The 27,281-nt window shown below is 40.8% G+C and overlaps 5 protein-coding genes across 7 annotated transcripts; 2 read left to right on the forward strand and 3 right to left on the reverse strand.

Annotated features, from left to right (window-relative positions):
* Positions 1–197: 197 nt before the first annotated feature.
* On the reverse strand, positions 198–3,886 carry primpol (primase and polymerase (DNA-directed)). 2 transcript variants are annotated; one of them, XM_028399830.1, is made up of 14 exons: positions 3,753–3,886; positions 3,082–3,324; positions 2,893–2,987; positions 2,683–2,821; positions 2,456–2,603; positions 2,278–2,371; positions 2,035–2,183; positions 1,451–1,613; positions 1,275–1,372; positions 1,103–1,189; positions 913–1,021; positions 761–837; positions 638–684; positions 198–554 (listed from the first exon to the last, which is right to left on the reverse strand). In XM_028399830.1, exons 2-14 carry the CDS (start codon positions 3,253–3,255, stop codon positions 324–326), a joined length of 1,611 nt encoding a protein of 536 aa, XP_028255631.1. In that variant the 5' UTR covers positions 3,256–3,324; positions 3,753–3,886; the 3' UTR covers positions 198–323. The 2 variants fall into 2 exon arrangements, with proteins under 2 accessions (XP_028255631.1, XP_028255622.1); XM_028399821.1 differs by having other exon boundaries at positions 761–1,021.
* Positions 3,887–4,975: 1,089 nt separating this feature from the next.
* On the forward strand, positions 4,976–7,575 carry LOC114436291 (ecto-ADP-ribosyltransferase 5-like). The gene is made up of 4 exons (XM_028406489.1): positions 4,976–5,260; positions 5,379–5,473; positions 5,550–6,259; positions 7,090–7,575. The coding sequence occupies exons 2-4, from the start codon at positions 5,417–5,419 to the stop codon at positions 7,160–7,162; spliced, it is 840 nt and encodes a 279-aa protein (XP_028262290.1). The 5' UTR covers positions 4,976–5,260; positions 5,379–5,416; the 3' UTR covers positions 7,163–7,575.
* A 1,225-nt stretch (positions 7,576–8,800) lies between these two features.
* LOC114434188 (neuromedin-K receptor-like) lies at positions 8,801–12,257 on the reverse strand. Its single transcript, XM_028403203.1, has 5 exons — positions 11,890–12,257; positions 11,258–11,446; positions 11,018–11,168; positions 9,116–9,312; positions 8,801–9,023 (listed from the first exon to the last, which is right to left on the reverse strand). The coding sequence occupies exons 1-5, from the start codon at positions 12,255–12,257 to the stop codon at positions 8,801–8,803; spliced, it is 1,128 nt and encodes a 375-aa protein (XP_028259004.1).
* Positions 12,258–17,017: 4,760 nt separating this feature from the next.
* On the forward strand, positions 17,018–20,877 carry LOC114434196 (N-acyl-aromatic-L-amino acid amidohydrolase (carboxylate-forming) B-like). 2 transcript variants are annotated; one of them, XM_028403222.1, is made up of 7 exons: positions 17,018–17,144; positions 19,224–19,418; positions 19,492–19,684; positions 19,942–20,035; positions 20,123–20,230; positions 20,395–20,507; positions 20,624–20,877. In XM_028403222.1, exons 2-7 carry the CDS (start codon positions 19,258–19,260, stop codon positions 20,813–20,815), a joined length of 861 nt encoding a protein of 286 aa, XP_028259023.1. In that variant the 5' UTR covers positions 17,018–17,144; positions 19,224–19,257; the 3' UTR covers positions 20,816–20,877. The 2 variants fall into 2 exon arrangements, with proteins under 2 accessions (XP_028259023.1, XP_028259015.1); XM_028403214.1 differs by having other exon boundaries at positions 17,056–17,144; positions 19,192–19,418.
* Positions 20,878–21,656: 779 nt separating this feature from the next.
* Positions 21,657–25,704, reverse strand: LOC114442359 (claudin domain-containing protein 1-like). Its single transcript, XM_028415837.1, has 5 exons — positions 25,581–25,704; positions 24,771–25,296; positions 24,434–24,541; positions 24,141–24,278; positions 21,657–23,005 (listed from the first exon to the last, which is right to left on the reverse strand). The coding sequence occupies exons 2-5, from the start codon at positions 25,051–25,053 to the stop codon at positions 22,785–22,787; spliced, it is 750 nt and encodes a 249-aa protein (XP_028271638.1). The 5' UTR covers positions 25,054–25,296; positions 25,581–25,704; the 3' UTR covers positions 21,657–22,784.
* Between the last annotated feature and the right edge of the window lie 1,577 nt (positions 25,705–27,281).

Genomic DNA, 27,281 nt, shown 5'->3' on the forward strand with positions numbered 1-27,281 from the left:
AGGATTTTTGTCAACTCTTCAGAATAAATATTTTCTGTTAAAATCATTTACTTTTGTTTTTTTTAAGAATAAAACATAATAATACACTTTTAGTTATTAGTTAGTATATAATTAGTACTTAGTATATAATTCTATTTCCATTCAAAACCATTTGAGTACTTATGGAAATGAAACCTTTCAGACTAATGGTTGCCCACTAGAGGAGTTACAGTTATTGAAAAATAGAAAAGTACGTCCATTTTTTGCATGTAAAAGCTTACAGTGTGTGAAGAGGATGCATATTTTTGTGTTTGATGCTGCATTGTAAAATAACACCAACCTTACTAGGATTCAAAATCTTCCACACATGTGAGCAGAAGCTGGTCAGAGATCTCTTCGCTGTTCTGTTCAAAGGCGTTCAGACCTTCTAAATAGTCCTGGTCATCCTGTTCTTCCCCCCACGAGTCAGGCGTCTCCTCCTCTGTACACACTGTGCTTAGCGGGGCCGGATCTGGTACGTGGCTGGGTTCAATGTTACCAGTGTCATCCATTAAGTATGCCTGGTCCTCCTCATCCTGTCAGCGAACAGAACACACAATCAATCACTGGTGTTTAACAAGAGAGAGGAAATAATTGAATCTAATTAAAGAGAACTAACCAGTGCCATGATGTAGCTGACACAGATCTCCTGTGGTAGAGGGTAACCTGTAGCAGTAAAATGTTTATTTCAGTTTGGATTGTGCCATTTTCTGTATGGCAGCTTTTTAGGATTATTACATACTTGAAGACCTGAAGTTCCTGCAGTCAGGATCGTGGCACTTCTGGTACCACACCTCCTCTTTAAAATCCACAACAATCCTACAGGATGATGAGACCAAATCAGATAGATGTACAACAACAACCCACAGATGTCCTTCGGAACATAACACATACATGATGTTGTTGCTTTTATGAAACCTGCCCACATTCTCACACCAGCGGTATTTAGCAATGTCATAGACAAGAAGCTGTTCTGCTGCAAAGTAATTCCATCGTCTTATACCTGTAGGAGACAGGGAGTGACAGTGACACCATTTGTGTGTGTGATGTGTAGACATCATATGTGTAATAGACAAACACTTACTTCCTTGGATTCCATCCTTATTTACCACTGTTAGAACAAAAGAGTCCACTTCCTTGTGAGGTGATGACAGGCAGCCAGAAAGTAAACCTGTCAGACACATACAGGGGAAAATGTCTTAATCAAAAGTCTTTATCATACATGACATTTATCATCATATAAATCCCAGTGTTACTTGAACTTGAAGTGGATTCCTGCTGGGAATGGGGCATCAACGACCTGCGTTCCTTTGTTTCTGGAATGTCCCATGAAAGAATTCTCTGACCTGTAAAACTGACACATCGATGTGGTGTCTTAGTTTGTAAAACATGCTATTATCAGCGTACACTGAGTTCAAGGTGCCAAACTTACCTCACATTGCACACTAAAGAAGCCAAGAACACACTTTCCTCTGCAGAAATCCCCTTTTCAGGTTTGGGAGTAAACTTGTTGTCTTCTGCGACAGTAAACGCAGCATTCTTCCCCACTTTGGATGACTTGTAAAGCCGGAAGTTTCTGTTTTTGGTGTAAACCCCTGTTTGGAAAAATGTAATAAAAAGGCAACATTTCTGAGATAAGAAACATTCTTACTCTGTAGGTCAGTACCTACAGAATAAAAATATACAGAATACACTGGAGAGATTTTTGTACTGTAACTTTGGAAGGCAGCGACATAATCTGATAAACTTGGGTCACTGAAACTTCACTTTAGTATCACCTACATCTCTCTTAACATTTCATCACAGGATGACTGTATTTGTCACTTTTTACATTAAAAAAGCAATATGAAGACACAAAATGTTTCAATGGGTGCATGAAAAGTTGTGACCTATATGTTTTAGATAGATAGATACTTTATTGATCCCTGATAGAAAATTCAGGATATAGATCACACATGCACAGTAACTGTACAAATCTAAAGGTGTGTCATGGACACATGGCTTGTTTATACCTACCAAGATCTACAAAGAGACAGTCTCGACCATCCTTGTTTTTCACCTGGAGGAAGCTGAGGTCGGGCTCTTCCTGCTTACGCCTCTTTATTTGTGGACTCTCAGCCATGCTGCCTTCTTTTGCTGGCTTCATGACAGGAACCTCATGTATCCTACAGCACCATCAATACAAGAATGGAATAAAACTACAAAAAATGACAACAGCAAGGAAATAAAAAGATTTGGCATCAAGTCCACAAAACAAACCATGAATCAGTGTTTTCTGACACAGACGTCATCCCATTATCCAGGCAATTAGCTTTGTTAAGCACAGGCTGAAGAATAGCATGGATGAAGCTTCCTTAAAAACAAATAGAAATCAGACTTCATATAAATAATTTGCACATAGAAAAAAAAACATTTTACGTCTTCTTACTGAACATACCAACATGTACGTTGTCTTTGAAAGCTGCATTTTGGAGACAGAAGATGAGATGTCGACTGAATTTCTCTTCTGTGCTGGAGTCAAGATTCAGGACATTTTTCTCAGAGCATTTGATCCCATAAATCTCCATTAACTTGTCACAGACGTACTGTCAACACACAAGCCACAGCCAAGTAAATATACTGTACATTATGAATTATGAATGTGCACACAAAAATGTACCCTACCTGGATGAGCAAAGACACCATGGTCTTGCCGTCAGATCCTTTGTTTGAAGGTCTGTGGAACTCCAAGTCAAAGTAAAGTTTACAGACAGCACCCTCTGGTATCACCTCATAGCAGTGCATCAGAGACTGAGTGTAGGTCCTGAAAAACAAATGAAAAGCAGCATCAGTCATACCATTACAAACAAAGATGTGCCTCAGTTTGATGTTCACCTGTAGTAATGCCACAGCTCGCTGTAACTGGTAACCAGGAAGATCCGCTGACCCAGAGACACGTTTTCTTTTTCAAGTGCAAAAACATGCACAGCCTAGAAAATACAAACATGTAAGCGAGCGTGCTTTTACATACAGGGGGTAAACTCTAAGGTGCAGAAAGAAGATGCAGTGCAATGTGTTGTGTACCTCTTTGCAGCTCTGAGCGAAGCCGATAGCCATGCTTTGACGGGGGAAAAGTTTCCAGATAGAGGAAGGCTGGCATGGCCACAGCCGAGGTTTGTAGCGTGTCGTCAGAGGATTCTGCTCGAATGACTTGGCAAGCTGTTCAACCTTTTTCAGTCGGTCTCCCCACTTCTTCATCCTCAGGTGCTTTTATGGACCATTTATAAGCAGCAGCAGATTGTGTTTCAGCAGCGTGATCGCATGATTCTGGAAATACAAAACTGAATTTAAAACTAGATAAAATACACAAAATTAATTATTAAGAATGATGTTAAAGTAAAGAAGTTCAAGTAACTAACCGTCATTTAGTGAAGTTGTTAATGCCTGCACAGGTTTATGTATAAAATCAAAACTTTTGCTGTATTTTTCATGTATATCAATTTAGTATTTGCAGTAGTGAGGGAGTAATGGCTGCATACTGAGACACAATAAAAGGATTTTATTTCATAGGAATCAAAATGATTTATTCCAAATGCACGTTTATCCCCGCAGCCCACCATCTATCCAGACAACATGACCCGCCCACCTCACCAAAGCTTCTTTTACTTATGGCGTTATTAGTGACGTTCTGTGAAGAATTTACATGTATTTGACAAACATCTATGTTTCCGGTATAGCAGTGTAAACACACTTACCGTCATATGCCAATATGACGCTGAATCCACTAGACTTCTGTATTGCAGCCAAGTAAACCCTTCCACATGAGGTAAAGTCAGCTAACACGGCGCCGAGCACACAAACACGGTCAGCGCCTACCTGTTTCTCTTTGGCGCGGCTGAAGCAGGAAATAGCGTCATTTCCGGTTACTTCAGGAAGTCGCAGCATGACAAAAAAAACGTAGATTGCTGTAGCTTGACTGTAAACTGAATCGTTTACATCTAAAGTTCTGATGATTCAGTAGTTTAAAAGTTAAAATACAGGCGAGCTCATCGTTCAAGAATAAAACTTCCGGCTAAATTGTCAAAATACAAGTTGGATATAAATATAATGTGTCCAGCTACAAAAGAAAATGCAGCATATACAAGAACCTACCCATATAAACAAAACACAGACAAAATGTTATAATACTATGTTGCATTTTGAATTAATATATGTAGAGATCTTTAAAAAATCTGCTCTTCTAAAATCTTACGTCCATCCATCTTCTGAACTCGCTTGTCCCGCACAGGATCAGTGGGGTAGAGACAGGCACACCACAGGGCCAACATAGAGAGACAAACAACCATTCACACCCACGGTGATTTAGAGTTTGCAGTTAACCTAAAGTAACCTAAAGAATCCCATCTTTGGAATGTGGGAGGAAGCTGGAATACCCAGAGAAAAGCCACGCAGGCACAGGGAGAACATGCAAAACCTCAGACAGAAATGCCAGTCTGCATTAAACCAGGAACCTCCTACTGTGAGGTGACAGTGATAATAATAAACCAGATCCTCAGAAAAATCGGAGAATGAAGACAGCACTGAAAGTTTTTACAGTGGTCCTCTCCTGTAACTATCTTTGTTTGCGGTAAGGGCATTTCATGTCATGCTGACAGCCTTGCACCTTTCTTCACCTCCAGATCTAACTATGTAAACATCATTCTTCACTCTGCACTACAAGTTTTCCAACCCAAACTGATTAAAAGTGACTGAATAAAGGACTGGCACAGCTTGAATCTAGGGAGCATTTTATGATCCCTTTAAAAACTCCCTGTGCTTAGGCTGAACAGTTTATGGATTAAAAACATGTTGTCAAAAAAGCTCTGCTGTAGCTGCCCTCTCTGCCTGCAAGGAAGGAACTAGGAGGTGAGATGGGGGCTGGAAATGGAAGATAATGTAGAAGAGGAATTAGCTGTCCACAAGCCCCAGGAAACACCAAAGAAAAGAGGATGACTGAATGAAGCCATCAGGTGTTCGTGCAGTAACAGTTAGCGTCCAGTTAACCAAGTTTAAGTTTACCATTTTTTCTCTGCATATTTACACAGAGAGGGATCATCTTGGCTCTAGCTGAAGCAGGAAGTGTGCTCGCTGTTATTTCCTTCCATAGGAAAGGGAGAGTAGGGCGAGATAAGTTGTTCCACTGCGGACACTCCTCTGCAGAGAATAATCACTCCCTTCTGTGAACACAGACTTGATTTTATTAAGCAAGTTCTCCTCGTTAAAGGTACGTGCCTTTTCATTTCAGTGTTAAAATGCAATTGACATGACTCTACAGCTGGAGGTGCAAGTGCTGCATTCCACAACACTACAGACTCTTTATGCAAGTTTTTTTTCTGTTACAGTGGTCTGAAGAAGAAGACGTAAAAGAAAAGAAGTAAAAATGTGCAAGGCAGGAAAATGGCTTCTTGCAGCATTCGTTTTTACAGCCGTTTCCCAAGTAAGTACCACAACACACGTAAACATGCAAGCTTTCAAACAAATGTGTTTAAACCTCATTTCAAATTAAACTGAAGGTGGCTGCAGACGATGTAAGACTAAAGGAAATCAGCTCGAATGTTTTAGACGACATGTACCAAGGATGCCGTTCACAGGCCATGGAGAAGGTCTTCTCTTCAGGTCTGCTGGAGACAGAGCTCAGACAGGATGAGGCATTCCAGAAAAAATGGAACGCATATGCCAACTGTTCAAAGCAGATCCCCGGAGGAAAACACGAGCACAGTGTGGCAATTTCAGCCTACACTGATGGCACACAAGATTTTCAACTGAGCTTTGATAATGCTGTGGAAACAATGGGAGGGAATATCAGTACCTACACAGACCACTTCCACTTCAAGTCTCTGTATTTCTTGCTTATGGATTCCATGATGCTGGTAAACCCGGCCAAATGCATGCCCACATATGCCCTGACAGATGAAGACGACGCACCACAAATAGGGTCAACATTGACATTTGGACGTTTTATCACAGTTTATTCAGACATAAAGAATCTGGAGAGAGATTCTGATCTTTTTGACCGCATCGTTTTAAAGATCACCACTTGCTTCTTTGTCAACTTGGAGACCCACAGCTGCAGCAAGCAGAAGAAAAAACTGCTCTTATCTCCGGCTGAACGTTTTACTGTGGCAGATGTGAAACATGTTGAAGACGAGAATAATGATTACACACTGGTGGTTTTGAATCATTTGAAGCTGCACAGTGAACACAACTGCTACATTTTTTCAGGGTAAGTGAAATGATTTTTTTAAAAATGTTTAGAACTTTGTGAACAACTTCACCTGCTTATAAATGAGATTTTAACTAAACATTCCTGTAAGATTCCCAGTCAGATTTATTATGATTATAAAGGAGACATTCTGAGCTTTCATTTAAGCTCTTTTGTATAAACCTTTGACAAGTACAGAGGACACTGGAGCCTCAAGTGAGACAGTTCACATATCCACATAACTGTCAGCCTGGTCTAGGCAGTAAATCACCTCAGAATGAGATAATGTGGGTAAACTTTGCAGTTCCTGAATCCTTAGAATCATGCCAGTATTGCAGTGTTTGCATTTTGTATCTCTTGTGCTTCCTGAAGCCCCAGGACTAAAAGACAAAAGATGATTTAGGCAGAAAGGCAGGAAAATGTGTGTGATTAAAAGTTTGAAGAGCTGCAGTGTCCTCTGTACTTATCAAAAGTATTCATAAAAGAGCTTGAATGAAAGCTCAGTGTGTCAGCTTTAAAATGATACTAAACATAATACTATAAATTATTGAAATGTGTCTCTAACAAGTGCCAATACCAAGATATACACCAGTGAGAGAGATTAGATGAATATTAAAGAATATATAACATAATGATAACAAAAGCTGAAAAAAAACATTTTTGATTTTGTGACCATGTCACCGGATTTTGCTTCACGTTTGCTTAGTGATGATCAGAAATATGTGATTAATATGTGATTTTTCTTCCTAAATATGACACATTTTTAAAAAACAGTGAAATCAATAAAAGGACATTTACATTTAATCATTAATAAGATCATCGTCTCTCTCTCTCTGTTTCCACCCCTGCAGGGCTCCAGCTGTCCTCTCCACCCTGTGGTTCGTGCCTGTGTTTTTGGCCTTGACGGGTTTTTTTAACTGCTGAGTTCTGACACCACTCAGAATTTTACTGTGCAGTCATATCACTGTCCTTGAGTTCTATTTTATATTCTCTTCTTTATTCTAAGACACATATGTACTTTTTGTTTATAATGTTTTAAAGCTGTTTGTCTTAATTTACTGCATCTTAACTCCACCGAAAATAATTCAATTCAGAAAGCAGATTTTTTTTTTTTAACTTTCTAAGAAGGAGAAAGTGATTCTCTGAACTGCAGATGTGACTTCAATATCTTCAGTTTATTGAACTTTCACAAATGTTCATTTTCAACACAAAGTCTGGAGGCAACAGCATCACATTCTACAACTCTCAGCCTTGGTCTGAAATGAAATGACTGACGATGGATGATTTCAGACTTAATTTCATTGACTTCTTAATAATCAATAGAACAGTTATTTGTATTTTTTATATGCACAGCAAATATATATAAACAGGAGCACTTAACTCACGTCCCTGTTCAACCACAGACCAACATCTGCTGTGTAACTGAACACCAATAAGTACATGTAAACAACATACACCACTAACCAGATTTAACAGTTATCACTGAAATACAATTTAACAAATTGATCCCTGGATTTTTTTCCCCATCAATTCAAATGTTGCAAATACACAATAAATATTCACAGTTAATATTCTAACTCCTCTTAAAGTGACACAAGCTGCTGTCAAATAACAACAAAAAAGAAAAAAAGCACTTGAGTGAGTTTACATTCTGCTCATAAAATGCAGGAACATCACCACAATAGATTTAATGTTGGTGCGACAACAGCATTAAAACCACTCTGACAGGGAGCTGAGTCATTTAACAGCATGCTAAGTATTACAGAACATCACAAGCAGCTTATAATACATATTATCGTCTTTTCTGTGGGAATGGATGACATGATAACAGACTCACTGCACTGAGCTGGGGAGGAAATACATGTTTATTATCATGACTGACGCCGAGTTAAAAATCAATACTGATATATATAGCACACATACATGTACTGTTCTTTGATTGTTTTTTGATGCATGCTGCTGGGACTACAGCCTAATATAAAGTCATCCTTCATTTCTTATTAAATGTGTTTACAAAATAAATAATAAAATAGTTAAACAGCAGCATTTTAAAATAAACATTTCAAACCAATGAATGGCATTCAGGACATGTAGCTAAAAGTGTATAGCTGTAGTAACACAGAAGTCAGTTGATCTGCACTGCGAGCTACAACGTTTCACTTTGATCTGTTGACATTTCTGCTGAGCTCACTGTAAACAGCTCCTGTATGTTTGAGCATAATATTCAAGTTCTGCTATAACGAGGAGATCGTTTTGTCTTCAGGAAGTGAAATACTGTGTTTTAAAATACATGTCTTCATATGTGTACCTAGCTTTCTGCGTGGGTCACAGCCCCTGCTCCAGTTAACAGGCAAATGATGATGACTTACTTCCTGTTGTTTTTGACCTGCCCATTTGCTCAGTCTCTCCCTCACTCTGCATGCATTCTTCCTGTGATATAAACACCTCATCAGTAGTAACTCCACCCACAGGCTGATCACAGATAATCTACCATGTCAACACAAAACCTTCCAGTCAGCTCAAAGTAATTTAAAATAACTCTACAGAGCGCTCGGCTGACAGCTAACTGTCACTGTTATTCTGCTCAGAGATGACTTTTGACCTGTTTCCACGAGAGCAGGTGCTCTTGTCTTTGCTCAGTATGCTGGTCTCAACTCGAGAAAGAGTGCACATGCTGCTCTGGCGGTGCGGTCGGAGTCTTGTGTTCCGGAGCTCCAGCTCATCGTAGCTTGTCACACGCACAAAGGGACACCAGCGGAAAACCTGCTTGAACCCGGCGCGGAACCTGCAAACAAATCAGCCCCTGTCATCCTGCTTCTCTGTGTGCACGGGTATCTGTGTGTGTGTGTTTTATAAGGTTGAATGAGTTGTACTCGCCTGCTGTTGAGGCAGCAGTAGATGATGGGGTTGTACATGGTGGAGCTCATCGCCAGCCACAGCACTGACAGGTAAACCTGCTGGATGTATTTCCATTTGCTTAGATGCTTGTTGAGACCCGTCACGATGAAGTACACATGGTAGGGCAGCCAGCAGAGGGCAAAGGTCACCACCACTATGATCATCATCTTCACCACCTGCAGGAGGACGAAGCCGAGCATGAAGACATGAGCAGGGAGAGCACGCTGTGAATTTCTTCTGTTTCTATATCATAAGGGCTCGCTGTCACAGTCATGTCTGTGCTTTTTGAAGCAGGATGTATTAGGAGACAGTCTCTCCTCTGTGGGGCATGTTGAGCAGATAGCTGCTAACAGCTGGTAGCACACAGTGAGTCTCTGGTGAGCCTGAACTGAATTTGTAAGCTGCAAAACCAAACGGAACCGATTCATATAAAACAGGTTGTCTTTGTCACACTGTCATTTGATCCACTGTTAATGATTTATTGCAGATAATTTATTCACCCCTCTGTCTGATCCCATTGTTGTACACTTCTGAAATCCTCCTGCCAGCCACTCGCCACTGGAACAGCAAATTATAAAAAAATCAAAGGGCTCTCTAAATGTCATTCACAGTGGGATGTTTCAAACGATGGCAGCTCTTTATATGCATAATGTCTGTGAAGTAGTGAGTGTTGATCATTTCCCATCATTGTCATTCCAATTTCCATTCAATGAGTCCAGAATGACTGCCGTATGCAAAGGAGAAAAGGTCAGCGATGACGCACCCGACTCAGCAGGTTCCAGGTAGGACGGATAAGAGAGCTGCGCACAGCTCATCAGTGTGTTGCAGCACAATGCAGAGCTGCAGGGGGTTAACCGGAGCAGGCCAGCAGCAGATGCTCATCTCTAACACGGAGATGAGAGAGACGTTCTCTCATCTTCAGCCCAGATGCTGTCTTGTTCCTGTGAGCCTTTAAATCCAGCCTGACATTGTTTTGCTGCTTTGTTTTCTAAGATTCTTTCATCACCTCAATTTCTGAAGAAATCTCAGCCTTCAAGCAGCACCTGAGCTCACAGTATGTGTGTGTTTGGTTCCATAAAATATTTTTAATGTAGAAATGATTTCATAATACAAATATTAGCGACTGTCCTCAGCCTGAACCCGGTGTATCTCTGATCTATCCCACCTGTTAACCTGCAGTATTTGTAGGTTATCAATGAATTGTATTCCCAGGCGTTAATCCCAGAGCTGTCCTGATAGATGCTCTTCATGACAGCTGTGATGACCTTAATCCCCAGTCAACCCCACCCCAACAGTCGCTGCTACGTATCACACCGTGTGCAGTCTCACTGAATGCCTGCATTCTTTCTTCTTCAACAATTCGTGATCACAAAAGTCTCATTTAGAGTGTGGTGGAGTGTGTGGCGCTGCTCTGTATGTGGTTTTCAGATAATAAAGAGGGAATTCCCTCCACAGCTTTGCAGCTCCTCATTTCACATGTTCCAGATCTAAGCTGTGAGGGGTCCACAGAGGTTTGTGTCATTGCAGATCAGCTAGCATCTGTTTGCCTTTATATTGTGGTTTGTGTTAAACACATGGGTCCTTACTGCTGTTGTGTTCCTGCTCCTGTGGGATTATAATAAGATAACGGACGGCATTTAATTATTTTTTTTGCCTCCATTTAAATCCAACAGCAACAGAGCTGATGTTTTTATACACCTCTTGTGTCTTTTTTTAAACTAGTAAAAGTTTTATAACTCATTTCTAAGTTCCATTGCAACACTTACCACTCACAGTATGCAGATGTTTCATCTGAGATTAGGATTAAAATGAATCTGTTTTGTATCCAATCTAAACATGCACCAAAAAATCAGACTGAAATGAATTAAGTGTGGTGATTACCTTCCTTTTCGCTCTGAGCTGTCCGTGGTAATTATCAGATGAGTCTCCAGGGATCTCACCTCCCCACAGCGTCACGCCCACGATAGTGTAAGTGATGCCCATCACCACTAAGGGCAGCACATAGACCAGAACTGTAACGATGATATGATACCTGCACGATGAGATGGAGATGCAGATGAGGCAACAAAAGAAACAAACACGCACACACACACACAAAAGGGCCGGTCAGTGTGGTCTCACATGAAGGAGTCATCTGCCATGCGGGGCCAGGCCACGTAGCAGAGAGTCCTGTGGGGCAGAGTTTTGATGGTGGAGAAGTAGCAAAGAGGGAGGGCCAGAACCACAGCCAGAGTCCAGATACTGACAATGACTCCCAGCGTGGCTTTGGCAGACAGACGAGGCTTCAGAGGGTGGATGATGGCCATGTACCTGCAGGGGAAGAAGTCGCACCAAAGGCCTGAGCAGGGAATCAATAATACATTAGACATGATGGGGGGGTCAGCACAACATGGGTTTTAGCACGGCTGGCTGATAATGAGTGCTCAGACAGACGTGTTGTAAAATGTCACTCTGCAATTCTGGTTTCTGACCACTGGGTGGACATGTCCTCACGCTTGTCACTTCTTATCAACGTTTTGGTTAATAATTTAGATTTAAACAGCCACTTTTTGAGTAAACACACAGTAAACAAAATAGCATTATACAATTAAAGTCAGAACATGTATTGAAAACCTGCAATAAGCACAAAATTCATCATCATAGCTACTGAAACATGGCTTATTGGGTTGAAATTACCGTAAAATAACACAAAAAGTGGACAATAATTATTTTAATCCAAAAGCCGGATTGAGAAAATAACTCAAACAGATTACCTGTCAATGGCTATGGCGGTCATGGAGTAGATGCTGGCAAACACGGCGGTGACAGGGAAGAAGTTGTGAAATCTGCAGTACACTTCTCCAAAGTACCACTCTCCGTGTGCCGCGTAAATGAAGTTGATGAGCGTGTTGAACGCGGCCATCGAAACATCCGAGAAAGCCAAGTTGAGCAGAAAATAGTTGGTGACGGTCCTCATGCGTTTGTGCGCCAGAATAATCCAAATCACAATCAAGTTCCCAAAGACCGCCACAGCCAGCACCGTGCTGTAAGCCACCGACCACAGCGCGATGCGCCACGCCGGCTGCACGAACTGGTTGGTCAGGTTTCTGGTGGTGTTTGATTGATCCCTTTCCGAGGCCATTCCTCAAGTGTCCTCAGTGGGAGCTGCCAGTCCGCGGCTGGCTGGCTGGCTGTATATACACTTCTGTTCCTCTGATGCGCAACAAGTCAACGCGCAGGGGTGCCAACATGTGACCAGTGAGAGGGAAAGAGTGGTCCTGATGCAGCCACTCCCTGCCCTCACTCACACAGACACACGGGAAGATAAAGGGACAAACACTGATTATATAAACCGATATGAACCAGGACTGTTGGCTCTGAAAAACAAATGTCAGATTTTTTTTGTGCAGACACTGTTTCTGTAAAGATGGATGAAGTGGATGAAACCTGGTTATCAGACAAACTGACGCGTTTGTGTTTCTGTGATTTATTCTCTGATCATCAGACTCTTTTCACTAAACAGTTGAACTTCAAACCTCTGGTCCAAGCCATTTCATTCAAATGGATAAAACCGCCCTCCCTGCATTAGAGCTGTATCAGATCGGACTCTGATACAGTTAATCCTTAATGGCCATGCCATCAAGCTTATAGCTTCAGGATTCCATGTAAGGTTTGTCTGTATTATGTAAGCTCAGCAAAACAGATCAGTGCAAAGGCCATTAAATGTAGGACATAATAGAAATCTGCTCATCATTCTCTGTATAAACTTTGGACAAATCCTTAAATTGTAGTGATTAATCTTTTTGCTCCATGTTAATCACATAAATATCCACATCCTCCAGCTGCACTGAGCCAGCACTGCAGGTTCAGGATGCACCAAAGGTGACAGATAATCCAGACTCCAAACTTTACGCTCTCACATGTGACAGCTGCACTCAGATGAACCTGATCAGATTCCGTGTTTTCCATGTGTTCCATGTCTCTTCAAATAGAGAAGCTGTTATAATATACATTAGAATAATGATAAAAATGATCTTTTTTCAATGTCTTATAATTTAAACTAATGCAATAGGGTCGCATCCAATTAGTGTGTTGCTCTCCTGCTGTGTACTATTGCCAATTAGTTTCAAGTGTGCCTGCTGAGTGTGTTTTCCTGTATGAGTCTATTGTGTTGCTCCAAGTCCATGTTCTCGGTTTCAGTTCCAGCTTTTGCATTTATGCATCGCTTTCATCACAAACATGTATTATTATTTCTGAGACCTCATGATGGACGTGGGTCATCCTCTTCAGAGCACATGAAGCCACACCGAGAAAACACCACAAGAAGGTCAGAAAGTCTGTTTCCTCTCAGCAAGACCTCATTACCCAGAGGTCACCTCTTCTGGACCACTCCCTGTCTGAAATGTCACTGTTCAAACCTCTTCTGAACACGCCCTGTCCTCCATATTAAAAAGGTCGCCGTCTATTAAGTAACAGTTATCATGACTGCATCCCAAAGGATTTCCCTCTGTTTAATATGAATAATTCAGCCATCATTTCATCACAGTGGGGGTGACAGTAGGGGAGATGAGTGTGTCTTTTTGTCCACCTTCAGATCTGTGTTTGATTTATGCAAAGTCTGATACAGATGCATCAGTTTACATCCTTTATAAGGTCTATATAAATGACGTCCAGATGCCAGAAAAACTTTGTCTTGCTGCTGCATGAATAATAATAATAATAATAATTATTATTATTATTATTATTGACCCCTCAAATTACTAATACAGCTGAGGTGCCACACTGGCAGATAGCAGCCACCCTCAGACTGTTTGCTCCAAAAGTGAGTCAGTCCTCAGAGACCTCCAAATTCTAATGTCCAAGTTTACTGCAGGAATAAACACGGTTGTAGAAAACAACTTCTTTCACATCTGTGTATGATTTCACTCTTTGTAAGTGTACAGATAAATTTGTACAGAGCTCATCTGCTTAAATGCTTCTGCTTCACAGAGACCCGGAGCCTGAACCCCCTTAAGAGCAACCGTGTCAGGAAAAACTCCCTTTTAACAGGAAGAAACCTTGAGCAGGACCCGACTCATAAGGAAGAACCTTCCTGCTGCCAGTCGGCCTGGTAGAGGAGGAGAAGAAGAGGGAGAAAGGACAGAGAGGATGAAGGAGAGAGAGAGAGGAACAAACATGACAGGTTGCAAAATGAATAATATGATACTAAATGGTATAAAAAATACATTCCCCATTGTCTATATTTTGTAAATTAAACTAATAGAAGGGATGTACACTACAGCACTACAATTGTACTGAATCAAACACATGTCCTTGCTTATTGAGACAAAACAAAAATATTTCACTGTACTACAATAGTCCTGCATTTTATACATAAATATAGTTCTTTGTTAGCAATGATAGTGCTTTCAGATTTCAGTAAGCAGCATAAAGGTTGTAATGTGTAACACTTTGGGCAACTATCATTTTGATACCTGTGTGATGGTCCAGGCTGTGGGCATCGAGTGAAGAGAGGCTGAATGGATGATAAATATGGATAAAAAATAACCATTCCCACATTGTACCCTGTATTTAACTCATAAAACCAGCTGACAGTAGCAGTATTCTTACTTAATTTACCGTTAATCAGCCCGTCATTGATGGACGGACTTTTGTTAGCAGACAGTAGCTAACTTGTTCGCTAACCGACGAGCCAGAGCAGCATCATGGATGGACATTATAAAAAACACAGCGTGCAGCATCAAACTGTCAGTCCAGCATCAGACTACAGTCCTCTGTCTCTGCCTGCAGCTCTGCTGTCTGTCCGGTTTGTTGTCATGGCCCCAAAACTACCGTGTTGTTTATTGATGTTAACGGTAAGACCTCTCACTCCTTCGGATCATTCACGCTATTCACACTATACACAAACGAGCCCGTGCCCAAAACCGCCACTGGTCTTACATGATGCTAGAGAGAGCATTTTAGCATGCATGCATGCATTAAAACAAATCAATCAAACTGAGTTCCATTACTTAGAGAAGCAGAAATAACTGCAGTTAGACAGCCTTCAAAGCTTTCAATGGAATTGTAAAATATTAGCAGAAAAAAACACAAATGTGCATCCTACAAACTAAAACAGTTATATGAACAGTAACTGCAAATTGTTGTCAAGATGTTTTTTTAAAGGTCACATGTCAAAAGGTCAAAGTCTGTCAGACTGAACTGCAGTGAAACGAATCTGTGAGAGGATGAGGAGCCACAGAGAGGAAGAGTGAAAGGAAACAGCTCATGACTAAGTGGCAAATCCAACAGGATTACATGGAGCTTAGGACTCTCCTGAGAGAGAAAGTGAGACAGAGGACACAAACAGAGGTGTGTGTGGAGCGGAGAGACTTTAAGGTTTAAAGGTAATTCACTTTTTTTTATTCTAAACCTGCAGTTATTTATTAAAATGACATGAGATCGTGTTTAGAGGCAAAGAGATAATAATAATAATAGTAATTTTTATATTGTTTAGATTGATCATTTACCAAACAACAATCAGTGCTGACACTGTATGCTAATAGACATGGAGTAATGATAATGCAGGATATGACCTTAACACCTTAGATAAAGCAGAGCTTGCCCCTTACAGACTGGGAAGTGACTTTAAACTTATGACTCATCTCTGAACAGCACAACAGGTTTATACTCAACTTAAAAAAGCAACTAGTTACTAGTTACTTCTCCCAAAAAGTAACCAAATTAGTAACTGAGTGACATCATTATAAAAGTGAGTAATTTGCGTTACCTTTTAAACAAATCTTCAAATGTGTTTTAAAAATAAATCAACTGATAAAAGTGAATATTAAATATATCAAATGAAAGACATGGGCACTCAAAAAAGTATATAAACATTAACTCTGGGGAACAATGGATGTTGTGGCGGCTCCGCCTCCTTTCTTAGCAGAGTTATCACCTGTGATTGTTTCTATCAGTGTCTAATGTGTGGAAGCTGTGATGATGAGATGTGCTTCATGAGATTGTCCCGCTGTGGAAACACCCATTGTTCCTGGACATAAAGCACATGTCACAAACATTCTTGTTTTTTTATCTCAACGAGGTACCTTCAGTTTTCAAAAAACTACCTCTTCTTCGTTGGTGTGTGCGCCTATGTATGTGTGTATGTGTTTGTCTGAACACTAGCTCTGATTGGTCCTCTACCTTAGCCAGTCATTACTTATGTGCTTTTCTCGCCCTCCCTCTCATCAAAGAAATACTTTATTACTTAACAGCAACAGCATAGTAACGCTGGAATCGAACCGCAGTAATTAGTTTGATTACTGGTTACTTACACTCCATTATTTCCATGAATGATACTCTAATGACAGAGATGTAAAGTAGGACTACTTCACGACTGGACTTAAGTATTAAAAAGTCAGATCTGTACTTTATTGGAGTATTATTTTTCTCCTACTTCACTGCATCATTCTTATGAGTTGAATACTTTTACTCTGATACAGACACAGTCTGTCCATCCGCTGAGCACTCCCGTAAGGGAGGAGCAGACAGAGAGGAGGTGGAGGTTTCTCAGTGTTCACTGACGCCTCAGTTACATGCTCCTCTTCGTCCTGTAATCTGTCGATAGTGTGAGATTATAAGATCTCTCGAATCTCTGATCTCTAATGAATGCTTTGGTGGGCAATACACTTAAAAAATGCTACTCACATCTAACTATTAACATTAACTTGTAACATCTGCAGAGTTTCTGGGGTGGAGCAACTAGTCTTGTTGATACTGTGAGAACAACTCCTGCTGCTTTAGTGGGAAAACAAGAGTGAAATTTTCTGTTACATCATGAAACTAAGTGCCTGATACACGAGAGAGAGCATAACGCTTAACAAAGACCACGCAGGATGGGCAGGTTTTGTCTTGCGTTCTTTCGTAGTGAGCGTGAACGCTGCAGCTGTAAGTGCCAAAGTGCTGTGCATGCAGGTTATGAAACACCCCAATAAGTTCAAAGGTTGCCGAAGTGCAGCGAAAGGCAGACGGGCTGAGTCTTCACAGCAAGGTAATGCATGCTGTCTCTAACACTGAGTCTCGCCTGTATTTCATGCACATTTTGCTGATGTGGTGTTATTGGTTCACTGATGATTTTTGTAAACATGTAACTTGAACCCTGCAACACAACTGCAGCCAAAATTAGTAACAGATGATATCAACTTCTTTAAAACTGCGCTGCAACCACGAGCAGCGACATTTCTTTTCCTCAAATGCATGACTTCTTACTCCTTACAACACAAAGACTTTAGCACTTAGTGCTTCTCTTTGACTGCTGTCATCATGTGCTGTTATAATCACTACAGAAAGATATTGATAAAAGAATAAGAAATAATCAATCGATGCTGTAAACAGATTGAGAGCTTGTTACATTTCATTCTGATCTGCACATCAGGACACCTACGGATCAGCCTGAGTGCTTTTTTCCACATGTCTGATGTGAGTCAATCATGTCTTCATGTTTGTGCTACAAACTCCAGATTTATTTTAATATATTTTAATATAATTTTGGGTTTGGGCCCCCATAGAAACAGTTCTGCTGTTGTTTGCGCCTCAGTTGTGTGTTTGTGTTTTGTTTGTGAGTCTCTGCACGTGTCAAACTGATAACTATACATTCAGTTATTTTGCTGCCTGTAGCACTAACATAGATCCAAAGGTTTCTCCTCTAAGACAAACCACCAGTATCTGACTTCTACTGCCATTACTTGCTGAGACATGCATTAAGTGAGAGGCTGTGTTAACATCGACAGACCTGTTAACTGTTAACCTGCCCCTCACAGACAAACAGCATCATGTAGCAGCTTGTAAGCTGTTTGGAGGCTTCTTCTATTTTTTTTGTTCTCAGCCTTCAAAAATCTTTGAATATCCTTGCAAGTCATTGACTCAGGGAAATTTTCAACCATAATGAACAAAGTGACATTCACTTGTAAACTAGTAGGTTAGTCGTTAAGTGTTTTCTGAAGCTGCATCACAAGAAGCCTCGCAGAGCAAACACTCCATTCACCAACGGACAGTGGTGGAATGTAACTCTATCTATACATTACTTAAATAAAAATAATAGTTCTTCCTTTAGACTTTTACTCCATTACATTTCTGCAGTGTTTGTTGTTACATTTAACAATTTCACTAAAATGTTCCTCGATCTACTCTACACAAAAATCTGGATTGTGTTGCCATGTCTGGAGTTTAAATCAGCCAGCCACCAATCAATCAGGTGGCTCCATCAGCTTTAATAATAGCAGAGCTCACGTCTGGCAGCAGCACAGCAGCAGATAGACTGTCCCTGTCGTCCTGTCCCTGTCCTCCTGTCCCTGTCCTCCTGTCCCTGTCCTCCTGTCCTCTGCAGCTAACCTTACCACTGAACATGGATCCAGAGTCAGCCTCCACTGAACTGAGCCACCAGTGGGTGTATTTAAAAGATATGTTTAAATTTAGAGAGCCCAAAAAAACAATAATTATAAAGAGCTGCTGGTAGATTTACTAGTAGAGACATCTGTAGAGGCACAAGTATCACCAGGAGCTCTGTCTGCACTCTTGATTAACATGGCACCACCTAGATCTTCAGAGACAACTCACTGTGTGAGTACTTCTACTTTTAATATTTCAAGTACATTTAAAGTACAAGTACAAAATACTTATGACTTTCACTTCAGTATCATTGTTGATGAAGCACTTCTACCTTTACTTCAGTATATGCTTTGCTGAGTTATTGTACTTCTACTTAAGCTTCAGTGCTTCCTCCGCCACGGCCAATGGACAATCTGGAAGTCACTCATTCAAGACAGGGTTAAAACAAACAAACAAACAAACAAACAAAAGGTTTTATGGCAGCCTGGATTCTAACATTACATCCACATTCATCGGAAGTTTAACAAGTACTAAGCCAACATGTCAAACTCTGGGTCAGTCATTTATTAAATCTAATGACTCACTGATTGGGACTTTTGCACTTTTTCAGCCCAGTTTCGGAACAAAGGTGGAGCCTGATGGGGTCTGTGTAAATATGCTGCTCTGCTCAGAATCTGGACACAAAAAGTTGTTTCTTTGCTTGGTGACAGATGGAGCACATCTTTTTTCCACCGCTGTCCAGAATTGCTGTTTGTGGCGGCACACATGGAAACGAGATGTCAGGAGTGTACTTGGTGAGAGAGTGGCAGAAACAGAAGGTGGATGAAAGTGGAGCTCTCTCGATAACCACTGTCCTGTCAAACCCACCGGCTGTGAACGTTTGCAGGAGATACACCCAGACTGATCTCAACCGCTGCTTCACAAACGCCTTGCTGAGGTAAGCTCAAAAACAAGATAGTAAAACTTCAGCAGTCTAAACAGATGCTGCATAATACTTGTATTGCTTTTAGTTCCCCGATAACGGACACAACCCCCTATGAAATGAGGCGAGCTCAGGAGCTGAATGCACAGCTGGGGCCCAAAGGAAGTGAAAAGGCCATGGACCTGCTGATAGATATCCACAACACCACGGCCAACATGGGCCTGTGCCTCATCTTTTATTCCTCAGACCTGATGATGCTGCACATTTACAAATACATACAGGTAGGAGCTGCATGGACACACAGACCCCCAACAACCCCCGCAGAGGTGGAACGCAACAAACGAATGGTTACATGCTGTAAAGAAAGTATTTGTAAAGCATTAACACACATTGCTTTGATAGGGTTTAAGGGGTTAATCTACAGCCATGATAGCAGCACTATGAAACGCCTCATGCCATTATTACTAATACAGTGAGTTCAATGTCAGGATTCATCCTCTGAGAGTCATCCAATGCATCTCCACTCTTGTCCTTTCAGAGTAAGATGCCTTCGGTGCCTGTGAGGGCGATCATAATGGACATTCCCCTCTCTGAGGCCTTTTCCCTTGAGTCAGTGGGAAAGCATGGCTTCGGTAAGTGTGTGCATGCTTCTCTATATGTGTGTTTTTTCAAGGTTTGGCATGATTAAAGCATTGTCATGGTTTATCCATTATCTGCAGCAATAGAGGTTGGTCCTCAACCCAATGGTGTGCTCAGAGCCGACATATTCAACCTGGTGAAAAAGTCACTGGATCTAGCCTTTGAATGGATTCAGGAATTTAATTCTGGTAAGAAGCAACAACTGACATCTAAAGAAGGGAGGCCCGTGAGCTCGTCTTCTGATCACATTTGTTGTGCTCGATTCATTTCATTTCCACTCTAGTGACCACTGATACCTCTGACTGCCTTTATTGAATTAGGCTGCATCACTGACATGGTCCTTCTCCAACAGGATGTACGTTTAAGGCAGGTGAAGTGGAGGCATTCACATTTGTGAAAAGTGTAGACTATCCAAGAGACCCAGCGACTGGTGAAATCACTGCAGCCATTCACCCTCAGCTGCAGGTACAGCACCAGCTGGCTGCACACTGCACGAACTGAAATCAGCCGAACATGAATTTTTAGGAAAGAATGGACACTGTGACAAACAGTACATGTCTTATTTGCATGTGTGTCTGCAGGACGCTGACTTCAAGCTTCTCCGGAGAGGCGACCCCATATTCCTGTCATTTTCAGGGGAGACCGTGAAGTACGACGGAGAGGACAACTACCCTTACTTTGTAAACGAATGTGCCTACTATGAGAGCAAAACTGCATTCAAGTTAGCTGAAAAGACGACGATGACCTTCCCATCCATCAGTGTGAAGAACTGAGGGTGCCCAGAGAGGAGCAGAATGCTGGTCTTCTGCACAGAAGTAGTGCCTTTAACCCATAATCAGAGTAATACACTTAATACAATTAAACAATTGTTATGTTTAAATGAAGATTTCTTTTTGTATTTGAATGTACTTATGACACTGCACACAGTGTGGAGTTTAAATCCTCCATGCTTTGTCATAATTAATAACAGGAAAAATTCAACATGTGACTTTTTTAATAAACATAAATTATCTGTGTTTTGAAAGAAATAAATCAGAGTGAAGATCATGCAAAATGACACAGTTCTATACAAATACAACCACAATGTTTGACTTCACTCATGTGGCAATAATAATTCATAACAGTGCTGCCGTAATATTTGTAGAAAGCAGGGGGTTCTTTTTTTGCTTTAATGAGGGAGCATCAAATAACCAGGAAACTGCTGGTCTATGTAAATAACCGCAACCTTCTGATGAAGGTGAGGGCAGGTTAGCGGTGCTGACACCTTTACAGGTGCTGATCAGCCTCGTCCTGCAGATATGAGTCTGTGACAAACATAAACTCTTTAAGCAAACCAAACAGGGAATATGATGCCATGTGGATGCACAATACCATTATTACCATTATTTGTCTCAGTTTAGCACATTAGCATACAACTAAAAGCACAGCTGGAGCTGACATTATTTCTGGTCATAATGTATTTAGACTTTAATCTAATCACTGAGTCAAGCCACATTTAATGAAGCAGTATACTGTCCAAGAGTTTAAATCGACGGTTGTTTTTTTAAGAGAGAGAGCATCCAGACAAGCAGGACACTGTTTTAAAATGTGTACAAAATGATACTAAAATAACAATTAAAGCCAGCAAATGTCAAATTTATTAATAGAGAACAATGTGCTTCAGAATACATAAAAACATTTATAAAAAGCTGGAGTTTTGATGCACATCAGACATGTAACAAAACCTTGTGACACAAAAATCACAATTTGTATCCTGTTCTAAGAAATTAGCAAAATTTGGAATCAAAGCAAATTCGTCCACTTCAAGACTGTAAATTCCGGTTACCAGCTTCAAGTTTCAAACTGCAACATTTGAAGAAGAATCAGAAAAACATTAGGTCGTTTTTTTACAGTGAATCCTGTCTAGTAAAAATTTCAAACGGCAGTAGTGTAAGTTTGGTGCTGAAGCTCACAGGTTTCCTCGAGTGGCATCAAATCAGTTTCAACATTCAAATCGTTAAAATACACAATAAACCTACAAAAACAAGCCGACAATAGATGAGTGGTTCCATTTTTAGTGAGTGACATTTAATGACATTTATCCCACACCTACCACAGAATGAAAAGAACAATTACCACAGATGACCGAAATGTCAGATGAAAAGGCATGCACACAGAAAAGGCTTGATATTTCAGATTATGCAAAAATCAGAGCAAACAAAACACTCAAAATAAAAAAGGCTTCTTTTGAATATATTTCATGCACTCATCATGCAACAGAGAGAGCTACCTCGACGTGGAGAACACCTGGTCTGAGATTTGTGCAAGAAAACTGAGTTAAGGGCAATGTGGTGAGCAGCTTCAGAAGCAGTGGCAACCAAAAAATGAAGGCCAAATAAAAAGCAGCACGGAAACAAACACCAGAAATTACAAATGATCAAACAACCAGATATTAAATACAGCACATTAATACCATGCTTTGGGTAAGATCAGGTTAGACATGCTAAAAAAAATAAAAGTGATGCAACACAACTCAAAGCTATTAAACCACTATTTATAAGTATTTATAATGATTGACTACAAACCTCCATGTCTGTGACACTGGGTAGATGGTTTTATCCACTAAAAGGCTGTTAGGATGTGAAAGTTACAAGCAGCACACTTTATCCAATAAACACCCCGTCTTAACCAGAAACCATTTCTCAGAAAGTCATCAGACCCGTAGGCTGTTTTGGAGTACACTGCTGTCAGAGCAGTCTCTTTTTATGCCACCCTGTAAGCAGTCATGCGGGTGTAGTTCTTGCGGTGACTCCTGGCCGCCCACAGGAAGAGAGCAGCGGCCATCATCTGGAGAGGGAAGGAAATAAGGGCAAGGTAGAGGGACCAGCCCAACGAGCCCTCCACCCCTTCTGGAGGTGAGGAGTACTGGTGGAGCAAATCTACTCCGGCCAGAAAACAGCAGACAGTGCCCAGAGAACACAGACCTGACCGGTTAAAAGAAAAAAGTCAGGTTGATCTGAGCCAAATCATTTAATTTGTAGGTTGAAAAACACTAAACGGGCAGCACGGTGGTGCAGTGGTTAGCACCATCGCCTCACAGCAAAAAGGTCTCTGGTTCATTTGCACGTTCTCCCTGTGCCTGTGTATGTTGTCCTGTGATGGACTGGTGACCTGTCCAGGATGTACCCCACCTCTCACCTGTAGATAGCTGGGACAGGCTCCAGCACCCTGTGACCCTGCACTGCAGGACGAGGCGGGTTCAGATAATTGATGGAGTTTACAAGAAATAATGGATGGATGGAAAAACACTAAACTGGACTGCAATGTGTTAGCTCCACCTGTAGCAAACCCACAGTTAGGAACTCTTAACTAACAGAGGACTGGATTAGTTCCTAGCTACACACCACTTCTGTTCAGGAGCAACAGAGCAGTTGGACATCTGGTATCTGGTTTAATGGGACTCTAATATTTTACCTTACAAATTTATTTACTTCAAGATAGGATAGGATACGACAATCCTTTATTAGTCCCTCAGAGGGGAAATTTTTTGAAGCTGTTGCAGAGTTTCATTCATATACATCATCCTATCTGAGGTGCTTCACCTTATCAAAAGTAAAAATGATTGTCACAGACATCATCTAAAACCACCTTGATTGTCGTATCTTTTACTCTCTGTCTAGACCTGCTCTTGTCTAAATAACCAACGGCCAGGTAAAGACAAAACCTGTTAAACCACACAGCAAAAGTTTTTTTGATAATCACAAGCTGAACATGTGCTGGAGTCCATTCAAAATAAACCGGTTTGCATAACAAACTCATTGGATTAAAAGTGTTTACAACTATTGTGGACAGCCAGGCTAAGAGAAAAAATAGAAAGAACACACTCTCAGACAATCTCTTCAGGAAGGCATTCATTGGGCTGGTAGAAAGCCCTGTATTTAGTTTTAAAGTGGCTTACACACCAAAGCCCTTATTATCATGATCTTTTTGTTTGTTTATTTGTGCCTTTGTTTGAGCCTTGTTGTCTTAATTCATGCATCAGCCTAAATGGTAGCACACATTACAGATTACACACCCTCTTCTCTGCACAGAGGTTATCTGGATACACCCTTCCCTTACCGGCAAGAAGATGGAGCACTCCCACAACCAAAGTGGGGGTGAAGCTACGGCACAGGCAAGCGCAGACTCCAACAAGGCCACTGAGGAACACCAGAGCCAATGACACCAAGGGCAAGAGAAACTGGCACCTCCACAAGTCTGCACAAAAGACAATGATGATAAACATTTGAAATGTGTGAACATATTACCAGGTATTTATTCATGGCACCTGCATTTGTGCAGAGAGCCATATCTAAAACAGGCAACGCTAAAGCAGAAAAAAAACAGTTTTCGGAGGTTAAAGTGAGACTCACATGTTCTCAGCAGATCTTCTTCACTGCCGGGGTCTCCGGGGTGTTTGTACTTTGGCATGAACTGCTGAGGAAGAGTGAAGCTCAGACAGTGGGTCTCCATCCTGGGGTCTAAGGTCAGACAGCACAAATCACAGCTGACTTACTGTCATTCACAGTATTGTAATAATATTTAATATATAATTCTATTAGTACAATTGCACTGCCTTGTACTGTTAAACCTTCTCATTTCCCCTTCAAGGATCTGATCTTATCTCATCATACGGTTCTACAATATGATTACCAGGGTCATTCATGGTTAAGAATCAGTGACAGAAAAACTGCATGAACACAGGAATACCTGGCTCCTTGAACCAGTGTGACTCGCCAGGCACCATGATGCACCTCCACCACAGTCCCAGAGTGCCGTTCAGGTGGAACATGGGGTCACTGTAGGTCTTCTCATCAAAGTCTCCATTGTTAAACCTCTCTTTGAGTTCTGTGGCATTAATGCTCTGTTTGACTGGTGGGCTGCTGTACTGGTACCAGTGCTGAGTTCCCACAGCCACAGAGAGGTACACTGTGGCCAACAGACTCAGCACTGAGCCGATAACCAGAGCTGTTGCATACCGATTATCCACCATTGTGAAGATGAAGACAGCTTGTTTAAATATGTACTAACATAGACTGCCGTCTGATATAAAAGTAGATTGCTTTCTCTCTTGATAGGCGAAAAAGCCAAATTATTAAGGTTAAAAATTAAATTCTTAAATCTCCTCTCGCTTAGGCACCATGGCATGTCTTGGCAGTGGCTGGTCACGGTGTCCGAGCTTTCAGCTTGAGACTACATCTGTGCTGCACGTCCCAAACACAGAGGCATTCACAACCTGTAGATGAAGAGCACCACAGGTTAATGTTAGCTCAGCTCATTTTAGCTTAGGCTGGTAAAATGATGCCAGTAAGCGACATATGATAGCCTATAGGTGACGTTATTTAACAGTGTTTAAGTTAACCTTAAACAGTTGTCAACAAAGATAGCTTCCTCCGCTAAGAAAGTTAGCATCGAACTGGTTAGCCAAAGCTTTTCATAGCTAGTTAGTTATGTCGGCCCATGTTACTATTGAGATATTTAACTGACAATTGAACATTAAAAACAATCAAGTTTTTCTACCTCAATGCTTGACAACATGTAATAACAGCATTATTTCCTGTGCTCGGTATATTTCCAGTGGAACTCCGCCATCTTCTTCTACGTTACTTCTTATTCTTCTCCCTATCCTTGGTTTCCCTCAAACTGAAGCCAAATCATTTGGAGCGCCCCCTACTGGCCTTCTGAACAAACAACTTATTGTTACGATTATAAGTCATATCATCAGCAAAATGAGTACTATACAGGCACAGTCTAACATACATTTAATTTATTTTTAACTGACCAAGTGCATGTTTCCATGATAATTTTTTTAATTTGTTATTGTTTAGCTACAAAATGCGCTGTGACATCATGATTGAAAAATAATGCCACCTATCCCTCTGCACTGTCATTTAATTAACAAAATGGAAAAATGCTCTATTAGTTGTTTTTTAATTTGATAAAATAGTTTTGTATTTGTAATTCCACAAAATGACCACCAAGTGGAGCCATAGAGTGATTTTATTTTGACGGTTACAGTCCAACATAAAAAAAAGACATTGCAATGGACTGAAGGTGATGCTACAAACAAAATTCTAAAATTAAAAATAAAAATCTGAAATATAGTTGTGTTTCCTCTGAGGGCTCAATAAACTGCAGCAGCCTGGATCTGGTTCTAGTGGCTGGCACAATAAGGACATCCAGAGTCACTGAGTGCCCTCCATTTGTGTTGGTTGCAGTTCATGTTATTAGTGTAATGATGCACATATTGGCATGATAGAACATGATAAAAACAAGTTGCAAGTTGTTGTATAGTGGCTGCACCCCTGAGGAAAATGTGTTTTCCCGCAGGGAATTAATGCACTGTAGTTAAACATCTTGCTGACACTCCTAAAAATCTGTGTGTTTATCCTGGAAGTGAAGTTTTATTAGCATCACATGTGGGCATTTGCAGGTGGCATAAGGTGCTGTTCTCCTGCAGGAGTCTTTGAGGAACTCCAAGTTCCTTCAGGATAAGATAAATTAAGCTGCTGGGGAAATAATACTCATCCATACATGTCAGTAAATATACTGTCAGTGTATGCTGGAAGTACAAGGATGATTTACTGCATCCATTTTCTTTTCTATGCCAGCAGAAAAGGCACTGGTCCTACTGACCAAGACACACTTTACAGCTGGATAGCTCCTCCAAGGCAAAGATAAAAATGATGCAATTCATCATTATTCTCCTGTAAGAAGAACATGCACGTAAGGCCATTACCATTTCCTGTAAGCACAATGATGCCATCAAGACAAGTGTTTTTTAATGAGTTTTTTTTATTTATTTATTTGATTTTTAGGTGTTTTATTATTTTTTCTCCAAAAAAATCCTGAGGTATTCACAATATAATGGCATTTATTCTGTTTGAAATGAGACAGAAGAGGGGAAGGGGGAGGGATAAAAATACAGCCAAACACAAAAAAAACAAAACAAAAAAAAAACATAAACATCATAATTAATAGAAATGGGCAGTAAAGCTGTGTCAATTGAAACAACTCTCAATATCATACATCTGTGAAGGTGTAAGATGTATGAGAAGCTTTTGAAGTCCGTCCTCCCCCCATCCCACCCTGCAAACTAGCACAATCATGCAATCTAGACAACTGCACTTTTCCGAGCAAAAAAAAAAAAATCTTGATAATATTTTAGAGCAGGCGTGCTGTCCACCCCGCTGACAGGGAGTGCAGGTTAATAACAAGCCA

This window comes from Parambassis ranga, chromosome 1, assembly GCF_900634625.1.
Source record: "Parambassis ranga chromosome 1, fParRan2.1, whole genome shotgun sequence".
Taxonomy (NCBI): domain Eukaryota; kingdom Metazoa; phylum Chordata; class Actinopteri; family Ambassidae; genus Parambassis; species Parambassis ranga.